This window comes from Podarcis cretensis (genome assembly GCF_951804945.1).
Source record: "Podarcis cretensis genome assembly, chromosome: 1".
In the NCBI taxonomy this organism is placed as follows: Eukaryota; Metazoa; Chordata; class Lepidosauria; order Squamata; family Lacertidae; genus Podarcis; species Podarcis cretensis.
The window spans coordinates 136,929,888-136,945,623 of NC_137170.1; the positions used below are offsets into that span (position 1 = coordinate 136,929,888).

Consider the following 15,736-nt stretch of genomic DNA (forward strand, 5'->3'; position numbering starts at 1 on the left):
GCTCAAGCTGTGGCCTGCCAGCCAGATCCTGTTACTCACCCCTGCTTTAAAGAGCTTTGTGTTCCAGACTCAAGTCTGCCTTGCATATATTTCTAATACTTGATTGACTAACTTTAATAGTGTATCTGCTTTTTGTTTTCCAGTAGCCAGAAGCCTGACTGTCTGCAGAATGATCACTACTCTGAAAAAAAGATGGCTAAGAATCGTAAACCTGAAGCGGCACTCTCCATCAGTGTAGGGGTTTTCAGCTGACTCCCTGGGTCTAAACAAACCTTGTATCTTATTGAATAGAGTGGAGTTGCCTCAGTTTGGCTAGCCAAGGAACAGTCTTCCTTGAGACAAGCGCTCTATCCTATTTAGGAAAAGTGCTTTAATTCTATTATAGTTCAAGCACTTACTATCAGGGTGGGTATCTGCACTTTAATAATGAGAACATATACAAATACCTTAATCTTTCAGTGGTTGGTTATAATAACCATGTGCTTTAATCTGATCATATGCAGTATTATCACTGCAGTGATTGCTTTTCCCCTCGTGGATTTATGTACGTGAAAATATTTATGAAAATGTAGCCTGAAACGTTAACATGCGCAGTGAATTCAGAAGGAAACTTTTGTCACCCATGGGAGTGACTCTTCAGACAAAATGTGAGAACTATTAGTTGAATTTAATGCATCCCCCTTTTCACACCATTGATTATGGCTGGAAAATCTGTGAGCTGCAAAGCAGCCTATGGCAAAACAATTACGTGCTTAGAGAAATGCTAAATTTAAAATTTCAAAACACACTTTTCTGTGCTGTAATTTGGCCATTAAGTATTAACTCCAAACTTGATTAGCTCCCAAGTAATTAGATCCAAGTTTATTTTGGGGGGATGCCAAAATTTATAGGGTTAGTCTAAAAAACAATATAACACGCAAAAAGAAATAGCTGTAGCCTATGGCTTGGATCCAAAGTTCCTACTGTTCAAGTGGAAGACACGTGTGTGTGTGTGTGTGTGTGTGTGCGCGCGCACGCGCATGCGCTTACATGCATGTGTGCACATATGTGTATTGCATATTCCCCTGCCCCTTTGTTCTTGTTTACCATATATTTTGGCCTGGTTCAAAATACACCAGCCCAAACGTCTCTCTATGCACATTGGGTGAAGTGAGATTATGCCTTTTTAACCCAACTCAGAAGGAATTCCTGTCCCACCTGATAACCACATGTGGGAGAAATGTTTGCCTATGGCTTAAATGCATACAGTGTAACATGGCATAATCTGGGACATTCTTCTTCTTTCATACACCTTCCTGAAACATTGCCCACATATATCGACAGCTGCTATCCTAAAGGGTGGAATCTGTGTGTTGGGTGGACTGTGAGGACAATATACTCTTGCTCTTCGCCACGTATGAGAGAGAGAATGTAGGAAAATATGGTCTAAACCAGGCCTTTGTAGAAATAGATTTTTCTGCCAACATTCTGTGCAATCCTATATAAACAATGCGGAGTTCAGAAATGTGGTGTACTACTGAAGTAAACAGAGATTTAAATAAATGGGGAAAGGGTACAAGTAAATATCAGGATGTTTGCTGACCTTTTTTGTATATCATTTCCTAAGAGGCAGCCTGTATTTCTCATGTCAATGTATGTCTTTTGTTCATATAATTTCTGAAATGCCTGTTGGGAACCATATATCGTGAATGAACAGAATCCACCAGGATATAGGTGCATAGCATATTTAACATCATAGAAACATTTCTCCAGAGTCCCCCAGAATCATTTTTTAAATAATTAAGGAAAAAGCGAAATGTTCCAAAAATGTTTTTGTCAATAGTCCTCCATAACTTATTTCCACAAAGTATTTGTCCCAATGTACACTGTACATTTTCACCCCAGTATGAACTCTAGCAAATAATGGTCTAGCCTTAAAAATTGGTATTTGAATACATATTTTGGAGAACAGAGTGTAAATTGAAATTGAGTTAGAGGTAACTGGGATTGGGCAGGAAGAGGCAGGTGTTTGTGTAAGCAGACTTTGTTGTCATGGTTTCAGTTTACTAACAGATAGAACTATTAGCAAGTTATTCCTGTTCATTGGGTTTTCACATTTTGAAGACCATTTTGCTGTTTGCATTTTTAACTGAAGTATAGATTTAAATTTATCACCTATCCAGACACTGTACTGACATAGGATTCTCCAGAACCAAGTATCTTAACTGACATATTAAAATATCTAGTGTGTCACAAGGCGGAAACACAAGTCATAGCATGCTGTATCAGAGGGTATAAATAAGTTTAATAAAGCTTGTACAATCACACCTGGGGGTGGGGAGGATCCTCCTTAATCCTTCATGTAGTGATCACTTGGGATTTGAGCAAATGCTGAATGTTCAGCATCTGTCTACCTACTATGGAACCCCGATCTCATAAAGAGGCACCGAAGATGTAGAAAAAGGCTGCTCGTTGAGGAATCTGGGAATACTGCCTCATAAAGCAATCCCCTGGGAGATTTATTTTAAAAATTATGAAGTTATTTAATGAACATGAGACTCAGACACGTTTATATACAAAAAGGAACTATGTGCCTTTAATAAACTGTAATGCAGTAATGGCTGCAGGAAGCCAATACCAAGTTGCTTGTGATGTTGGCTTGATTATTTTGTTATAAAATTATGGGACGTTCCACAATCGAACATTTTGTGAAAAGTGATACCTTTATAATGGAATGTCCAGGATTCCGCAGTTCTGGTATTGTATTACAATGCAAGTAATTTTTTATAGTTAATTTTTAATAAGTCTGATTTTTCTTGTACTTGCAAAAGAAATAAAGAGTTTAAATGTTTTTTTTGTACTGTATTTATAATAAGGTATTTTATTTTTTATATTTTTTAATATGTCAGATCAAACAATACAAACAATAAACACAATATCAAAAACAAACTTATAGACAAAACCCCCTGACATACCTTTACCGCAACTAATATTTCACCCACGTGACTTCCCTCTACCACAACTTTACATCCTTAAGCCGGTATTTTTATTTTATTTTTATCAACATCATTCCCCAGACAGCCACTCTGGGCAGCTTCCAGTACATATGAAAACATACTAAACATACTAAAACATCAGACATAGTTATTTATCTCCTGGACATCTGATAGGAGGGCGTTCCACAGGGAGGGTGCCACTGCAGAGAAGGCCCTCTGCCTGGTTCCCTGTAACTCGCAGTGAGGAAACAATCCCAGTTGGAAGGGATCTAAATGGTTCACATCCTCTAGGCGTGCCTGGAGTTGATAAGTAATCATGTAATCGCCTTGTCCAGGAATGGAAGATTTGAGACTGGTCGATAGTTGGCCCTAGTGGCCAGGTCCAAAGAGGGTTTTTTAAGAAACAGTTTGATAACTGCTTCTTTAAGTAGGTCAGAAAAAACTACCTCACAGATGGAAGGATTCACCACCCCACAGAGCCCATTGCCCAACCCTGCCCAAGCCACTTTTTATGAGCCAGGTGCTTTGTTTCAATAATAGATTAATAACTGCCTTTTTAGGTAAAGGTAAAGGGACCCCTGACCATTAGGTCCAGTCGTGACCGACTCTAGGGTTGCGGCGCTCATCTCACTTTATTGGCCGAGGGAGCCAGTGTACAGCTTCCGGGTCATGTGGCCAGCATGACTAAGCCGCTTCTGGTGAACCAGAGCAGCACACGGAAACGCCGTTTACCTTCACACCAGAGTGGTACCTATTTATCTACTTGCACTTTGATGTACTTTCAAACTGCTAGGTTGGCAGGAAACTGCCTTTTTGGGTTGAAACAATTTATTTGATAGTGAAGTATGTGCAAAAGAAACCATGAAAGGTTGGCAAAACCGAATTTTGAAGAAAATGTTAAAGTGCAAATGCACAATGTTAATATTACATTGTGGTAAACAGTACCCCAACATCTCCTTGGAAGAGCCAGTGGCTCGTGAAGAGTGGCTTCACACTCTGTTCTAAAACAGAGGTGCCAACCCAACATTGCATGATAAACTGCTTTGTGGAATGGAAAGGGGTTTTAAAAGCAGCTTGATATGGCACATGGGTATGCTCAAAGATAATGAAAGCATGTTCAAAGAAAAGGAAAACATTCCAGTTAAGTTAGTGAAGACCCTCATATAACCAAGAGCAGCCATGTTAAGTCAACGTTATTGCATCTATCTTGGGCTTCTGTCGTCTCCAGAATGTTTAGAATAACTGGTACCTGCATTGCAGAGAACTGGACTAGATGTCCCCTTCAGCACTTCCAACTTTACAATTCTATGATGTACAGTTTTTGTACTGAGCCTAAAAAATTGAGTGCATGCACATTGATAACAGATTAGTACAGTCATACCTTGATTTTTGAACAGAATGCATTCTGGAAGTCCTTTCCGACTTTTGAAACGTTCAGAAACCAAGGTGCAAGCGCACCAGAAACAATAGCGGAAGCTGCATTGGACATTCAGCTACCAAATTTTTTTTTGAAAACTGGAAAACTTCCAGGTTTCGATCGTTTGGGAGCCGAAACGTACGAGTACCAAGGCGTTCGACAACCAAGCTCTTTCTGCATCAACAAATAACATGGCCATCTTTTTAATTGGTTTCTTTTTTTATATATAATACATTTTTATTCAAGATATACAATTACACACATCAAGACAAAAACATAATACACCTATTAATAAACATATTAATTCTAAATTATTTACATAATGCATTATATTCTCTCCCCGTTTATACAAAACACAAACAAAAACAAAAACACCAACACAAATTTCTCTGTATTTGGGCTCTATTTAGGAGCCCTGGACTCCCTTCCACCCTTTTGGTAAGTATCAAATAAATTCCACGGTCACGTATTTTCTTTTTAATCTTAAATATTGGTTTTTCTCTGTAAGTGTTAATCCAAAACCGCCAGTGCTTGGTTTCATTTCCACATACTCCAAAAGGTCAATTATTATTCTTGTATATGTATTTTATATTCTTTTATATGTCTATCCGGTAAGAAGTCCGCCTGGTCTCTGCTGATTATTTTGTTTAGAGTCTTTTTAAATCTATTAGCCATCACTCCAGCATAGATTTTATAGTCTGTATTCAACAGGGACATTGGTCTATAATTTTTCATGTCCGTCAACTCCACTCCCTGTTTCGGGATTAGAGTGATCAGTGCTTCTTTCCATGATTGTGGTATATCTTTCCCTCCCAGTATATTATTCATTATTCTTTGTAATGTAGGGAGGATTACTTCTTCCAGGTTCTTATAGTACATTAGTGTGATTCCGTCAAGACCTGGCGATTTGCCACTTTTCATTTTTTTTATTACTTGTGCTATTTCATCTATTTCTATATTGGAGTTTAGGGCCTCAACTTCTTTTTCAATTCTTGGTAATTTATTTTGTTGTAAATACTCTTCCATTTTATTAACATCAAATTGTTCTTGTTTGTACAAATCTTTATAAAAGTTTAAGAATTTTATTTTTATTTTTACTGGGCTTATTGGCGGACTCAAAATACCTTTGTTTTGCCCATTTAATTTTATATTCTACTTCCTTATTTAATATACTAGAGATATGGGATTGCAATATCTTTTTTTTTTTTTTTTACTATTTCATGACTTTTTGGATTTTTGATCAACTCCTTTTCATTAATTCTTATCTGTTTAGATAGCTCTTGGATATTATTGTCTTTTATTTTCTTCAGCCTAGCCATTTGTTGTATTCCAAGACCCCTCATGTACGCTTTACTTGCGTCCCAAACTACATTTATATCTGTATTTTGTTTCCCATTTATCTCGAAAAATTCCGCCAAAAGCGGCTTAGTCATGCTGGCCACATGACCCGGAAGCTGTATGCCGGTTCCCTTGGCCAATAAAGCGAGATGAGCGCTGCAACCCCAGAGTCGGTCACGACTGGACCTAATAGTCAGGGGTCCCTTTACCCTTTACCTTTTAACCGATATATATTTCTTAACAGATATGGTTAAAAATGTTCAGCAGAATTCACAATTATTCTTCACTAGTCTATTTTATGCCTTTTTTACTTGCAAATGGTGTCCTGCACAATACCTTCCACCAGTATTGTGGTGCTGTTGTTTTTTTTTTAAAAAAAACAATTTTTATGGAGGCATCATGGTGGCTGCAACGGCACAAAACAGCTCCTGAAGCCAGCCAGAGTAAACGGCTCTGTCTGGCTGACTCCCGGGCTCCCAGGACTGCTACCACCAGAACCGCCAGCGGAGAGGAATCGGGGGTGCCTGGTGCGTCTATCAGAGGAGCCAAAACACGCCCCCATGACCTTGATTGAGCTGGCAAGGCACCTGGCCACCCACCCAACAGCCCAGAGGATCTCTCCCAGTCCCACCAGGAGATGCTGGGGCCTGAACCTGATGCCTTCTGCATGCTAAGCAGTTGTTCTACCACTGAGCTATGGCCCTAGCTCACAAGATTGCTGTCAGGATAAAATGGAGAAGGTGGAGGCTGAAGTGTGTATGCTCTGTGGAGGAAAGGTGGGATAGAAGTGTAAGAAGGAATAAAGTATGTCAACTAGCCTAGAAGTGAATAAATTAAAGTATATTTTTAACTTACTCTCCTAATAATTTGTATATAAATTATAAAAGTGGTATATAAATTTTGTTAAATAAAAAAGAGGAAATGTTCAGTCTTTCAAACAGTGTGTTATGCCTGAGGCTTCATTGCTGAAACTCCCAACAGCATTTTCATGCTCACAAACACCTGATGAAGGAACCATTGTGACATAACCCATTCAAGCAGATATAAGGGGCAACAGGCTGTCAACAGTGGCAGTGGTTGGGAGCTCCCAGCTATTAAAAAGCCACAGGAAGTCTTTTCATACTGCCTGAGGAATTAATCCCTTATTTAACGTTCAGAATTGCTGGATCGATTTAACAGGACTGGAACTAACATTTGCTTGGATTTGGCACCTTTGATAGGGAACTGCCTGCTGCGTCCTCCGCTTTGAAGTCACCCTGGTCTTTGGGCCTCCAGCACCTTCTTCAGCATGTCCAACCCATCTAAGAGGCGTATGATAATGGTGTTCCACTGGATTAGGAAGAAGCCCCAGACAGAGAAGCCGTGCTCTACCATCTCGGCCAGACCTTCTGCCTCTGCAGCGGCTTGCAACACTCCTCACATTTCACCCTACTTCACGAGGAGCAAGACACGACCCGCTCCGCTCAGGAGGTCCAGCAGGCGCAAGGTGCCGCGATTGCCGAATCTCACCGACCCCAAGTTTTTAAGATCGGTCATTGGCAGCGTTGGCCGGAAGAGAGCCCGCAGGCCTGGCAAGCCAAAGGCGGCTCCAGCGGGAACAGGAAAAGGGGAAGCGGCCTACTGGAGTCGCCATTGACATCCACTCTCAGCCAGAGCCAGTTTGCCAAGCAGAAAAACTCCTGGCCGGCCCTGAAGACGGCAACGACAACATCCACGGCCAGGCCAAGAACCAGCCAGCAGCCCATCTTGGAGGAAGGGAGATCGCCCTCCGGGGAGCGGGGCCTGCGCAGTGAGGGGGCAAGCGGGCTTCCCTGACGAGCTCGAGGGAGCTTACAGAGAAAAACAAGCTCAAAACATAGGAGGAAAACAATTTTTAAAATAATAAGAATTGAATATGGGTAGACTTGATAGGCTGTGAACCGCCCCGAGGCCTCCAGAGGAAGAGCTGTATATAACAAATAGTAATAACATACATAAATAATTACAATAAAAACGACACTAGCAAAAATATATATTCCATGTTTTGTTTTATATTTTTATCTGCCGCCCTTTTCCTTGACAGGAACTCAAAGTCAGCGCCTCAGCGCCTCCGGGGGAAGCGGTCCGGTGGCACACAGACACCTCCGCCTTCCAAGTATTTAAGATCTGTCATTGGCAGCGTTGGCCGGAAGAGAGCCCGCAGGCCTGGCAAGCCAAAGAAGACTCTGAGACTTCTGGTTTAACCGCGGGCATCGTAGAAGCACGGAAAAACCTCTCTGAGGCTTTCCGAGCGGCACAGGGGCGCTGAGGGTTGCGCAAGGGCACTGCGCACCTCCAAACCTCAAGGGGATCATCCTTGGGGGACTGGGGCACCCAGCGGCGCCACAGCTGCTCCCCTGTTTTCTCAGTGTTTTTTTTTAAGGCCCGAGAGCGGGACGGAGTGGCAGGCGTGAAAGGGAAAGCACCACCCCTCCCCGCGCTGTGCTGTCTCTAGAAATGTATAGAAATGAAGAAGAAACTGTAAGAGAAGAAGTATATTAAGAAAACCGCAACTGGGAAGGAGTCGAGGCATGATTTTACGCAATGTAAATAAGATGATATTAAGAATGATTGTAAAGACTGTTTTATTTTGTTTGTGGGAAAATTCAATAAAAAGTATTATAAAAACAAAACAAAAGAAGACTCCAGCGGGAAGAGGAAAAGGGATGAGGGCTAGGCTAGAGGCATGGAGGCTCCAAAGCTATTTGCGGGGTGGGATTGCTTTGGAAGATGCCTTCTCACAATCTCTACCCTTGAACCACGTAAGGACATAAGAGGTGCTTGCTGGATGAGGCCACATTGTCCTGTCTAGTCCAGCATCCTGTTCTCACAGTGGCCAACCAGAGGCCTGTGGAAACAAGAGTATTCTGTATTCCTATAATTTCCATCAACTACTATTCACGAACATTACTGCCACTGACTGAGGAGGTAGAGCATAGCCATTGTGCCTAGTGGCCATTAATAGCCTTCTCCTGCATAAAACCATCCAAGTTGGTGGCCGTCACAGCTTTTTGTGGGATTGAGCTTCCAGAGGGGTAGCTGAGCATGCCTGCTGCAGGAAAAACAGGCATTAAAAGCACATTTCTCCCAAAGAATCCTGGGAATTGCAGTTTGTAAAGGGTGCTACAAATTGCAGCTATGTGGTAGAAGGGTAATCTACAGTTCCCAGGATTCTTACAGGGGAGAAGCGATGCTGCTTTTAATGTATGGTGTGTAAAGTAAAGGTAAAGGTACCCCTGCCCGTACGGGCCAGTCTTGACAGACTCTGGGGTTGTGCGCCCATCTCACTTAAGAGGCCAGGGGCCAGCGCTGTCCGGAGACACTTCCGGGTCACGTGGCCAGCGTGACATCGCTGCTCTGGCCAGAGCCAGAGCCAGAGCCGCACACGGAAACGCCGTTTACCTTCCCGCTGGTAAGCGGTCCCTATTTATCTACTTGCACCCGGAGGTGCTTTCGAACTGCTAGGTTGGCAGGCGCTGGGACCAAGCAGCGGGAGTGCACCCCGCCGCAGGGATTCGAACCGCCGACCTTTCGATCGGCAAGTCCTAGGCGCTGAGGCTTTAACCCACAGCGCCACCTGCGTCCTTGTATGGTGTGTACACAGCCTCAAATTAGCTACGCCAGCTCTGTAATACTAGAGCAAAGATTAAAATGCATATTGTTGTTGTACTTTTATAAATATTATAAAACCCATTCCTGCAAGCCATGTAGTCTGGAATAAACTCAGTCACCTCTCCCATCATTAATTGTAGTCATAGGAATTCCTACATGCAAATGGAGTTCATTAATAATAACTAATAACGACTTGGAAAAGAACCTCCTGAAGCTTTGGAAAGACGAGAAAGGTTAGTTGGTATGCTGCACGGACGACCTCTAAAGGGGTGTGTGTGTGTACTGAACTTAATTACCCAGCAGGTGCCCTTTCGCAAAGTCTTTTTTTGTTCTTTTGAACAACAGCCATGGGAAAGCTGCGAGTTTAAGAAGAAAGACGGGTGAGAGGAGAGGTTGCTTGACCCTGCGCCCTCCTGGCATTTTTCTGATTCAAAACCTCCCACCAACACCGCAGGCTGCTTTTCTACTAGGGTGGGGAGGGGTGTTTCAACTTCTTCCCTGCCTTGAAGAAAGGCGCAGGTCAGATGTGTGCCCAGACCTGGCCACGCTTCGCAAGAGAGGTGTGTTGGTTCAAGGTGGCCACGCTGCCTGCAACTTCCACTCCTTCCTGACATGTCTTCCCCAAACCCCTTCTTCCAGAGGCTGTGCTGAAGATTTCCATCACGTGGAACACAAACTCGCGGAACTACCTCGAGGCTCAGGCAGTGGTGGAAACCCTCCTCAAGCATGAGACGCCAGAGAGCCTCTTGCAATACGAAGGGATCAAAGCAGCTGTGGAGTCTCTCCTACCATACACGGCACTTCCAGAGGCTGGGCCGGTTACTGCAGGCCTCCATGTTCCTCGATTTCATGTGGCAAAACATGAAGCTGCCTGATGCCGCCAAGTGGGACGAGGAGATGGACACCTGATGAGCTTTGGGTGCCAGCGGCATGCGGGGCAGAAGAGCTGGACACTCCTGCCAAGTTGGCACTGCTCTCACCTGTGGAATATGTTGAATTGGTTTGTTAAAAAAACTGCCACAAATGTACGTTTTTCATTTTGTAAAGGCATAAATCTCCTGAGAGGGTCTTCCTACATAAATCCCTTCCACATCCCCGTTAAAAATGAAATAAAATTATTTAGCATTTTTTTAAAAAAACAATTTTTATTAATTTTTCAGTTTATACAAAATAAAATTTTTGCATAATATGATGTAACAATTGACTTCCCTCCTTCCCCTTTCATGGTTCATTTTACTTATCAACATTCCTGCATATTTTACTATAGCAAATCTAATAATTTCTCCATTTGACATCCTTCAGATATTTACCACTGTTGAATTTATCTGAACACTACCAGCGTTTTCAATTGTACACAATTGTTTTCTAAATATTCAGTAAAATTTTTCCACTCCTCTTTGAATAAAGATTCTTCTTGCCCTCTTATTCTATGTTAAACTTGCTGCTTCTGCAAATTCTATCATCTTAAGTTGCCAGTCTTCCTTACCAGGGATCTCGCTCATTTTCCATCTTTGGGCTAGCAAAATTCGAGCTTCCGTGATGTGTGGAGGCGGGGGTGGGTGTATATGCATGCACTTTGTTTGATTAAAAAGCCTCTCATTACTGCCTTACTGGCATCCCAAACCATATTTAGATCTGTTCCTTTATTAAGGTTGAGGTTGAAAAATTCTTGTAGGGAGCATATTCCCTTATTAACAATTTCTTTATGATGTAGTATCGCATCATTTAGTCTGCCATGGTCATAAAAATACCATTGTGATCTGATAACGTCCTTGGTTGGATCTCAACCTTTTTTACTCTAGTTGTCAGGTCTTTCAAAGCCCATAACAAGTCTTTTCTACTTGAAGAATTGTTGCGTTTGAGAAAAAAAAGTGGATTCCCGGACCAGTGGGTGTCTGAGACATCAAAGATCAGTTAGATCCATGTTGGCCACCATGTTGAAGAAAGCATTAGGTAGTTTCCCTTCTTTAGAGTCTGATTTTTTTATAGATCAGTCGAAATCTAGGGACACCACACCATTAAAGTCACCCATCATTATTAATTTGCCATCAAATATCAAAGTTTCTCTTCTAGTTTTGAAGAATTCAGCTTCCTGCTTGTTAGGAGCATATACCATATTTTTCGCTCTATAAGACGCACCAGACCATAAGACGCACCTAGTTTTTGGAGGAGGAAAACAAGAAAAAAAATATTCTGAATCCCAGAAGCCAGAACAGCAAGAGGGATCGCTGTGCAGCGAAAGCAGCAATCCCTCTTGCTGTTCTGGCTTCTGGGATAGCTGTGCAGCCTGCATTCGCTCCATAAGACGCACACACATTTCCCCTTACTTTTTAGGAGGGAAAAAGTGAGTCTTATAGAGCAAAAAATACGGTAATAGCCAGGGTGGGTTCTGGTTGGAATTGGGATTCCTTCCTTTGGTTGGAATCCATCTGTCTTGGGAAACTGGAAGAGTGCACTTTTGGGGATGAAGTCAAACTGTTTGAGATTTACAGCGTCGGCTGAGTCTCTAGAGACTGATATCACCCTTCTGCACTATCTGAGTATAAGACAAGCCCCAATTCTGAACACTGTTTTCCAGTTAAAAAAGCTAGTGTGCTGATCCCGGGGGGGAGGTTACCGTAGGCGTAGTCAAAGTCCGGTCCTGGGTCACTAGCCTGGAATCAGTCCACAAGGAGCGGGGCAAGGTCCGAAACAGGAAGCCGGGCAGGGACAGGAGCACTGAAGAGTCAGGTCTGGGTCCGGGCATGAACAGGAATTCAACAATGACGTTGCTCCCGCAACCTGGGACCCGGTCGACTGGCCTTTATCTGTTCTGAGGCCGGGGGCGGTCCCGGCCCCCAGGAGACCCGCCTCTCTTGGCCTTAAGGCGAGCACTCCTCCTGGGAGCAACCAGTTCCCTTCGCCTCTCTGCCCTGAGCCTCTGCAGTTCAGGAGAGGCTAAAGGGTTACTGGGCCCAGGGGGAGACTCACCTGCAGGCACTGAGTCCTCAACCACCTCTGGAGCCAGAGTGGGATCACCTGGTGCCTGCTCCTGAGGATCCGGCACAGGTGCAGGCGCTTCAGAATCCAGGCCCTGCCCCAATTCAGCCGGCCCTGGAGGCGGGGACTCCTGTGCAGGCTGGGATTCCTCTGGTTCAGCCTCTGAATCAGAATCCCAGGCCATCACAGCTAGTCTTATACATGGAAAAGTATGGTATGTCTCTCTCTCCACACCCCCCCCATTCCCTTGACCCTCACAACTGTAGGCCATACCAAGAAACAAAGCAAGTGGCCTCTAATTACTCATCTAATTCCAGCACTCCAGCTCATTAACCCCTCATTTGCTGAATCTTCAGCAGACAGCGCATTTCCATTAAACCAGCGCTTTTCAAACTGTGTGTCACAACACATTCGTGTGTCAGCAGCGGTGTGAAGGTATGCTGTACAAATGCTCCCCGCGCTCCTCTTGGGGCTAGAAATTGAGGATTCTCAGGCAATCTAAACTTCACTGAATTGCAGGTCCTGGTGCATGCACAATAAGGTCAAAACGCGTGTGATCCATTTAACCTGTTGGCTAATTCTCAGGGGGCAGCAGTGCTATTGTTCTTTTTTAATACTCCCTTGCATGCCAGGGCCCCCTCACCCCCAATAGAGGGGAACAACCAGACAGGACAAGGAGTGTAAGTGAAGAGTGGGCCAAATAGGCCACAGCTTTATTGATTACAGAAGTGAAGGTTTTGCCTTAGGTCGTTGGGCATAACATTTGAATTCCAGTCCGACTGCTGGGTGTGTATTCTTGGGTAAACCCAACGGGGGGGGGGGAGTGTCCTATGACCCACATCAAATAGAGGTATCCCCTCCCCCCAAAGTGTCCCTGTTTTAGGTGTGCTATGGCTCTAGGCCCCACCGGGGCATCCAAAGAAGCAACTGTTCACAGATCCCTTGTATGGGATACCCTTAACCAAGGTGGAGGCTACAACCTGCCCTCCATTTAAAGACTAAGGCTGACCCAATGCCCAACCGCCTTACCAGTTTGCCAGTTGTTCCAGTTGTTGCCCCGACAACGTCCACGGCCAGGCCAAGAACCAGCCAGCAGCCCATCTTGGAGGAAGGGAGAGGCCTGCGCAGAAGCCCGCCTGCCATCGGCCCACTTGCACGGGGGCTGCAGCCCTCTGCGGGATTGTGACGGGGTGGGGAGCGGGGCCAGGTCACAGAGCCGCCTGCTCAGTGAGGGGGCAAGCGAGCTTCCCTGATGAGCTCGAGGGAACTTTAAGGGTTCTTGTGGGGCCAGGCCAGCTCCAGGATCTGACGGTCCTCTCAGGCGGTGGAGCCATCAGGGCAGGAATCTGGGGCAAATGTCCATGGGCCACACTTGTCACAATGACCAGAACCCCCCCCCCCCCAAGTTAAATAGGCTGGCGTACCACATTTTAAATTTCATTCTGAAAACTCAGTACGCTAAAGAATTTTATTTCATTTTTAAAGGGGATGAGGAAGGGATGTATGTAGGAAGACACTCTTGGGAAATTTCCCAACGCTCCAGATATTTTGGATGTGTTAGACTAGGACCTGCCAAAGCAGGGTTCAAATCCCAACTCAGCCATGAAGTCCACTGGGTGACCTTGGGCCAGTTCCCCTCTTTCTCTCAGCCCAACACAGACTAACACATGAAACCGGTCCATTCAGTTCCGTATTGTCTACACCACTGGTCTTCAGCTGGTGGGTTGGCACCCACTAACATGCTGCAGCCCCATCCAAGGTGGGTTGCAACAAGAGAGCTACCACCCTGCCAATATATGGGGAAAGATTAAGAAATGGGTCCCCAAATGCATGTATGATTCAAAGGAGGTCCTGGGTCTTCAAAGGCTGAAGATACTTGGTTTGCGCTGATTGGCAGCAGCCCTCCAAGATTTCAGGCAGGATCTCTCCCAGTCCCACCAGGAGATGCTGGGGACTGAACTGATGCCTTCTGCATGCTAAGCAGTTGTTCTACCACTGAGCTATGGCCCTAGCTCACAAGATTGCTGTCAGGATAAAATGGAGAAGGTGGAGGCTGAAGTGTGTATGCTCTGTGGAGGAAAGGTGGGATAGAAGTGTAAGAAGGAATAAAGTATGTCAACTAGCCTAGAAGTGAATAAATTAAAGTATATTTTTAACTTACTCTCCTAATAATTTGTATATAAATTATAAAAGTGGTATATAAATTTTGTTAAATAAAAAAGAGGAAATGTTCAGTCTTTCAAACAGTGTGTTATGCCTGAGGCTTCATTGCTGAAACTCCCAACAGCATTTTCATGCTCACAAACACCTGATGAAGGAACCATTGTGACATAACCCATTCAAGCAGATATAAGGGGCAACAGGCTGTCAACAGTGGCAGTGGTTGGGAGCTCCCAGCTATTAAAAAGCCACAGGAAGTCTTTTCATACTGCCTGAGGAATTAATCCCTTATTTAACGTTCAGAATTGCTGGATCGATTTAACAGGACTGGAACTAACATTTGCTTGGATTTGGCACCTTTGATAGGGAACTGCCTGCTGCGTCCTCCGCTTTGAAGTCACCCTGGTCTTTGGGCCTCCAGCACCTTCTTCAGCATGTCCAACCCATCTAAGAGGCGTATGATAATGGTGTTCCACTGGATTAGGAAGAAGCCCCAGACAGAGAAGCCGTGCTCTAGCACCTTGGCCAGACCTTCTGTCTCTGCACCGGCTTGCAGCACTCCTCACATTTCACCCTACTTCACGAGGAGCAAGACACGACCCGCTCCGCTCAGGAGGTCCAGCAGGCGCAAGGTGCCGCGATTGCCGAATCTCACCGACCCCAAGTTTTTAAGATCGGTCATTGGCAGCGTTGGCCGGAAGAGAGCCCGCAGGCCTGGCAAGCCAAAGGCGGCTCCAGCGGGAACAGGAAAAGGGGAAGCGGCCTACTGGAGTCGCCATTGACATCCACTCTCAGCCAGAGCCAGTTTGCCAAGCAGAAAAACTCCTGGCCGGCCCTGAAGACGGCAACGACAACATCCACGGCCAGGCCAAGAACCAGCCAGCAGCCCATCTTGGAGGAAGGGAGATCGCCCTCCGGGGAGCGGGGCCTGCGCAGTGAGGGGGCAAGCGGGCTTCCCTGACGAGCTCGAGGGAGCTTACAGAGAAAAACAAGCTCAAAACATAGGAGGAAAACAATTTTTAAAATAATAAGAATTGAATATGGGTAGACTTGATAGGCTGTGAACCGCCCCGAGGCCTCCAGAGGAAGAGCTGTATATAACAAATAGTAATAACATACATAAATAATTACAATAAAAACGACACTAGCAAAAATATATATTCCATGTTTTGTGTTATATTTTTATCTGCCGCCCTTTTCCTTGACAGGAACTCAAAGTCAGCGCCTCAGCGCCTCC

General features: G+C 44.6%; 1 protein-coding gene and 1 long non-coding RNA gene across 6 annotated transcripts in view; one reads left to right on the forward strand and one right to left on the reverse strand.

Moving 5' to 3' along the window:
• Positions 1-2,844, forward strand: part of USP40 (ubiquitin specific peptidase 40) — a 51,490-nt gene extending 48,646 nt beyond the window's left edge. For 3 of the 5 annotated variants that reach the window (XM_079976141.1, XM_079976138.1, XM_079976140.1), the window contains one exon: positions 144-2,844. In XM_079976141.1, coding sequence (XP_079832267.1) covers positions 144-252 — 109 coding nt within the window. In that variant the 3' untranslated portion in view covers positions 253-2,844. The remainder of the gene's footprint in view (positions 1-143) is intronic. The other 2 variants (XM_079976139.1, XM_079976143.1) reach the window with 1 other exon arrangement.
• Positions 2,845-6,542: 3,698 nt separating this feature from the next.
• LOC307220334 lies at positions 6,543-15,636 on the reverse strand. Its single transcript, XR_013840838.1, has 3 exons — positions 14,333-15,636; positions 13,544-14,298; positions 6,543-7,512 (listed from the first exon to the last, which is right to left on the reverse strand). It is a non-coding gene; the product is annotated as an uncharacterized lncRNA (long non-coding RNA).
• Between the last annotated feature and the right edge of the window lie 100 nt (positions 15,637-15,736).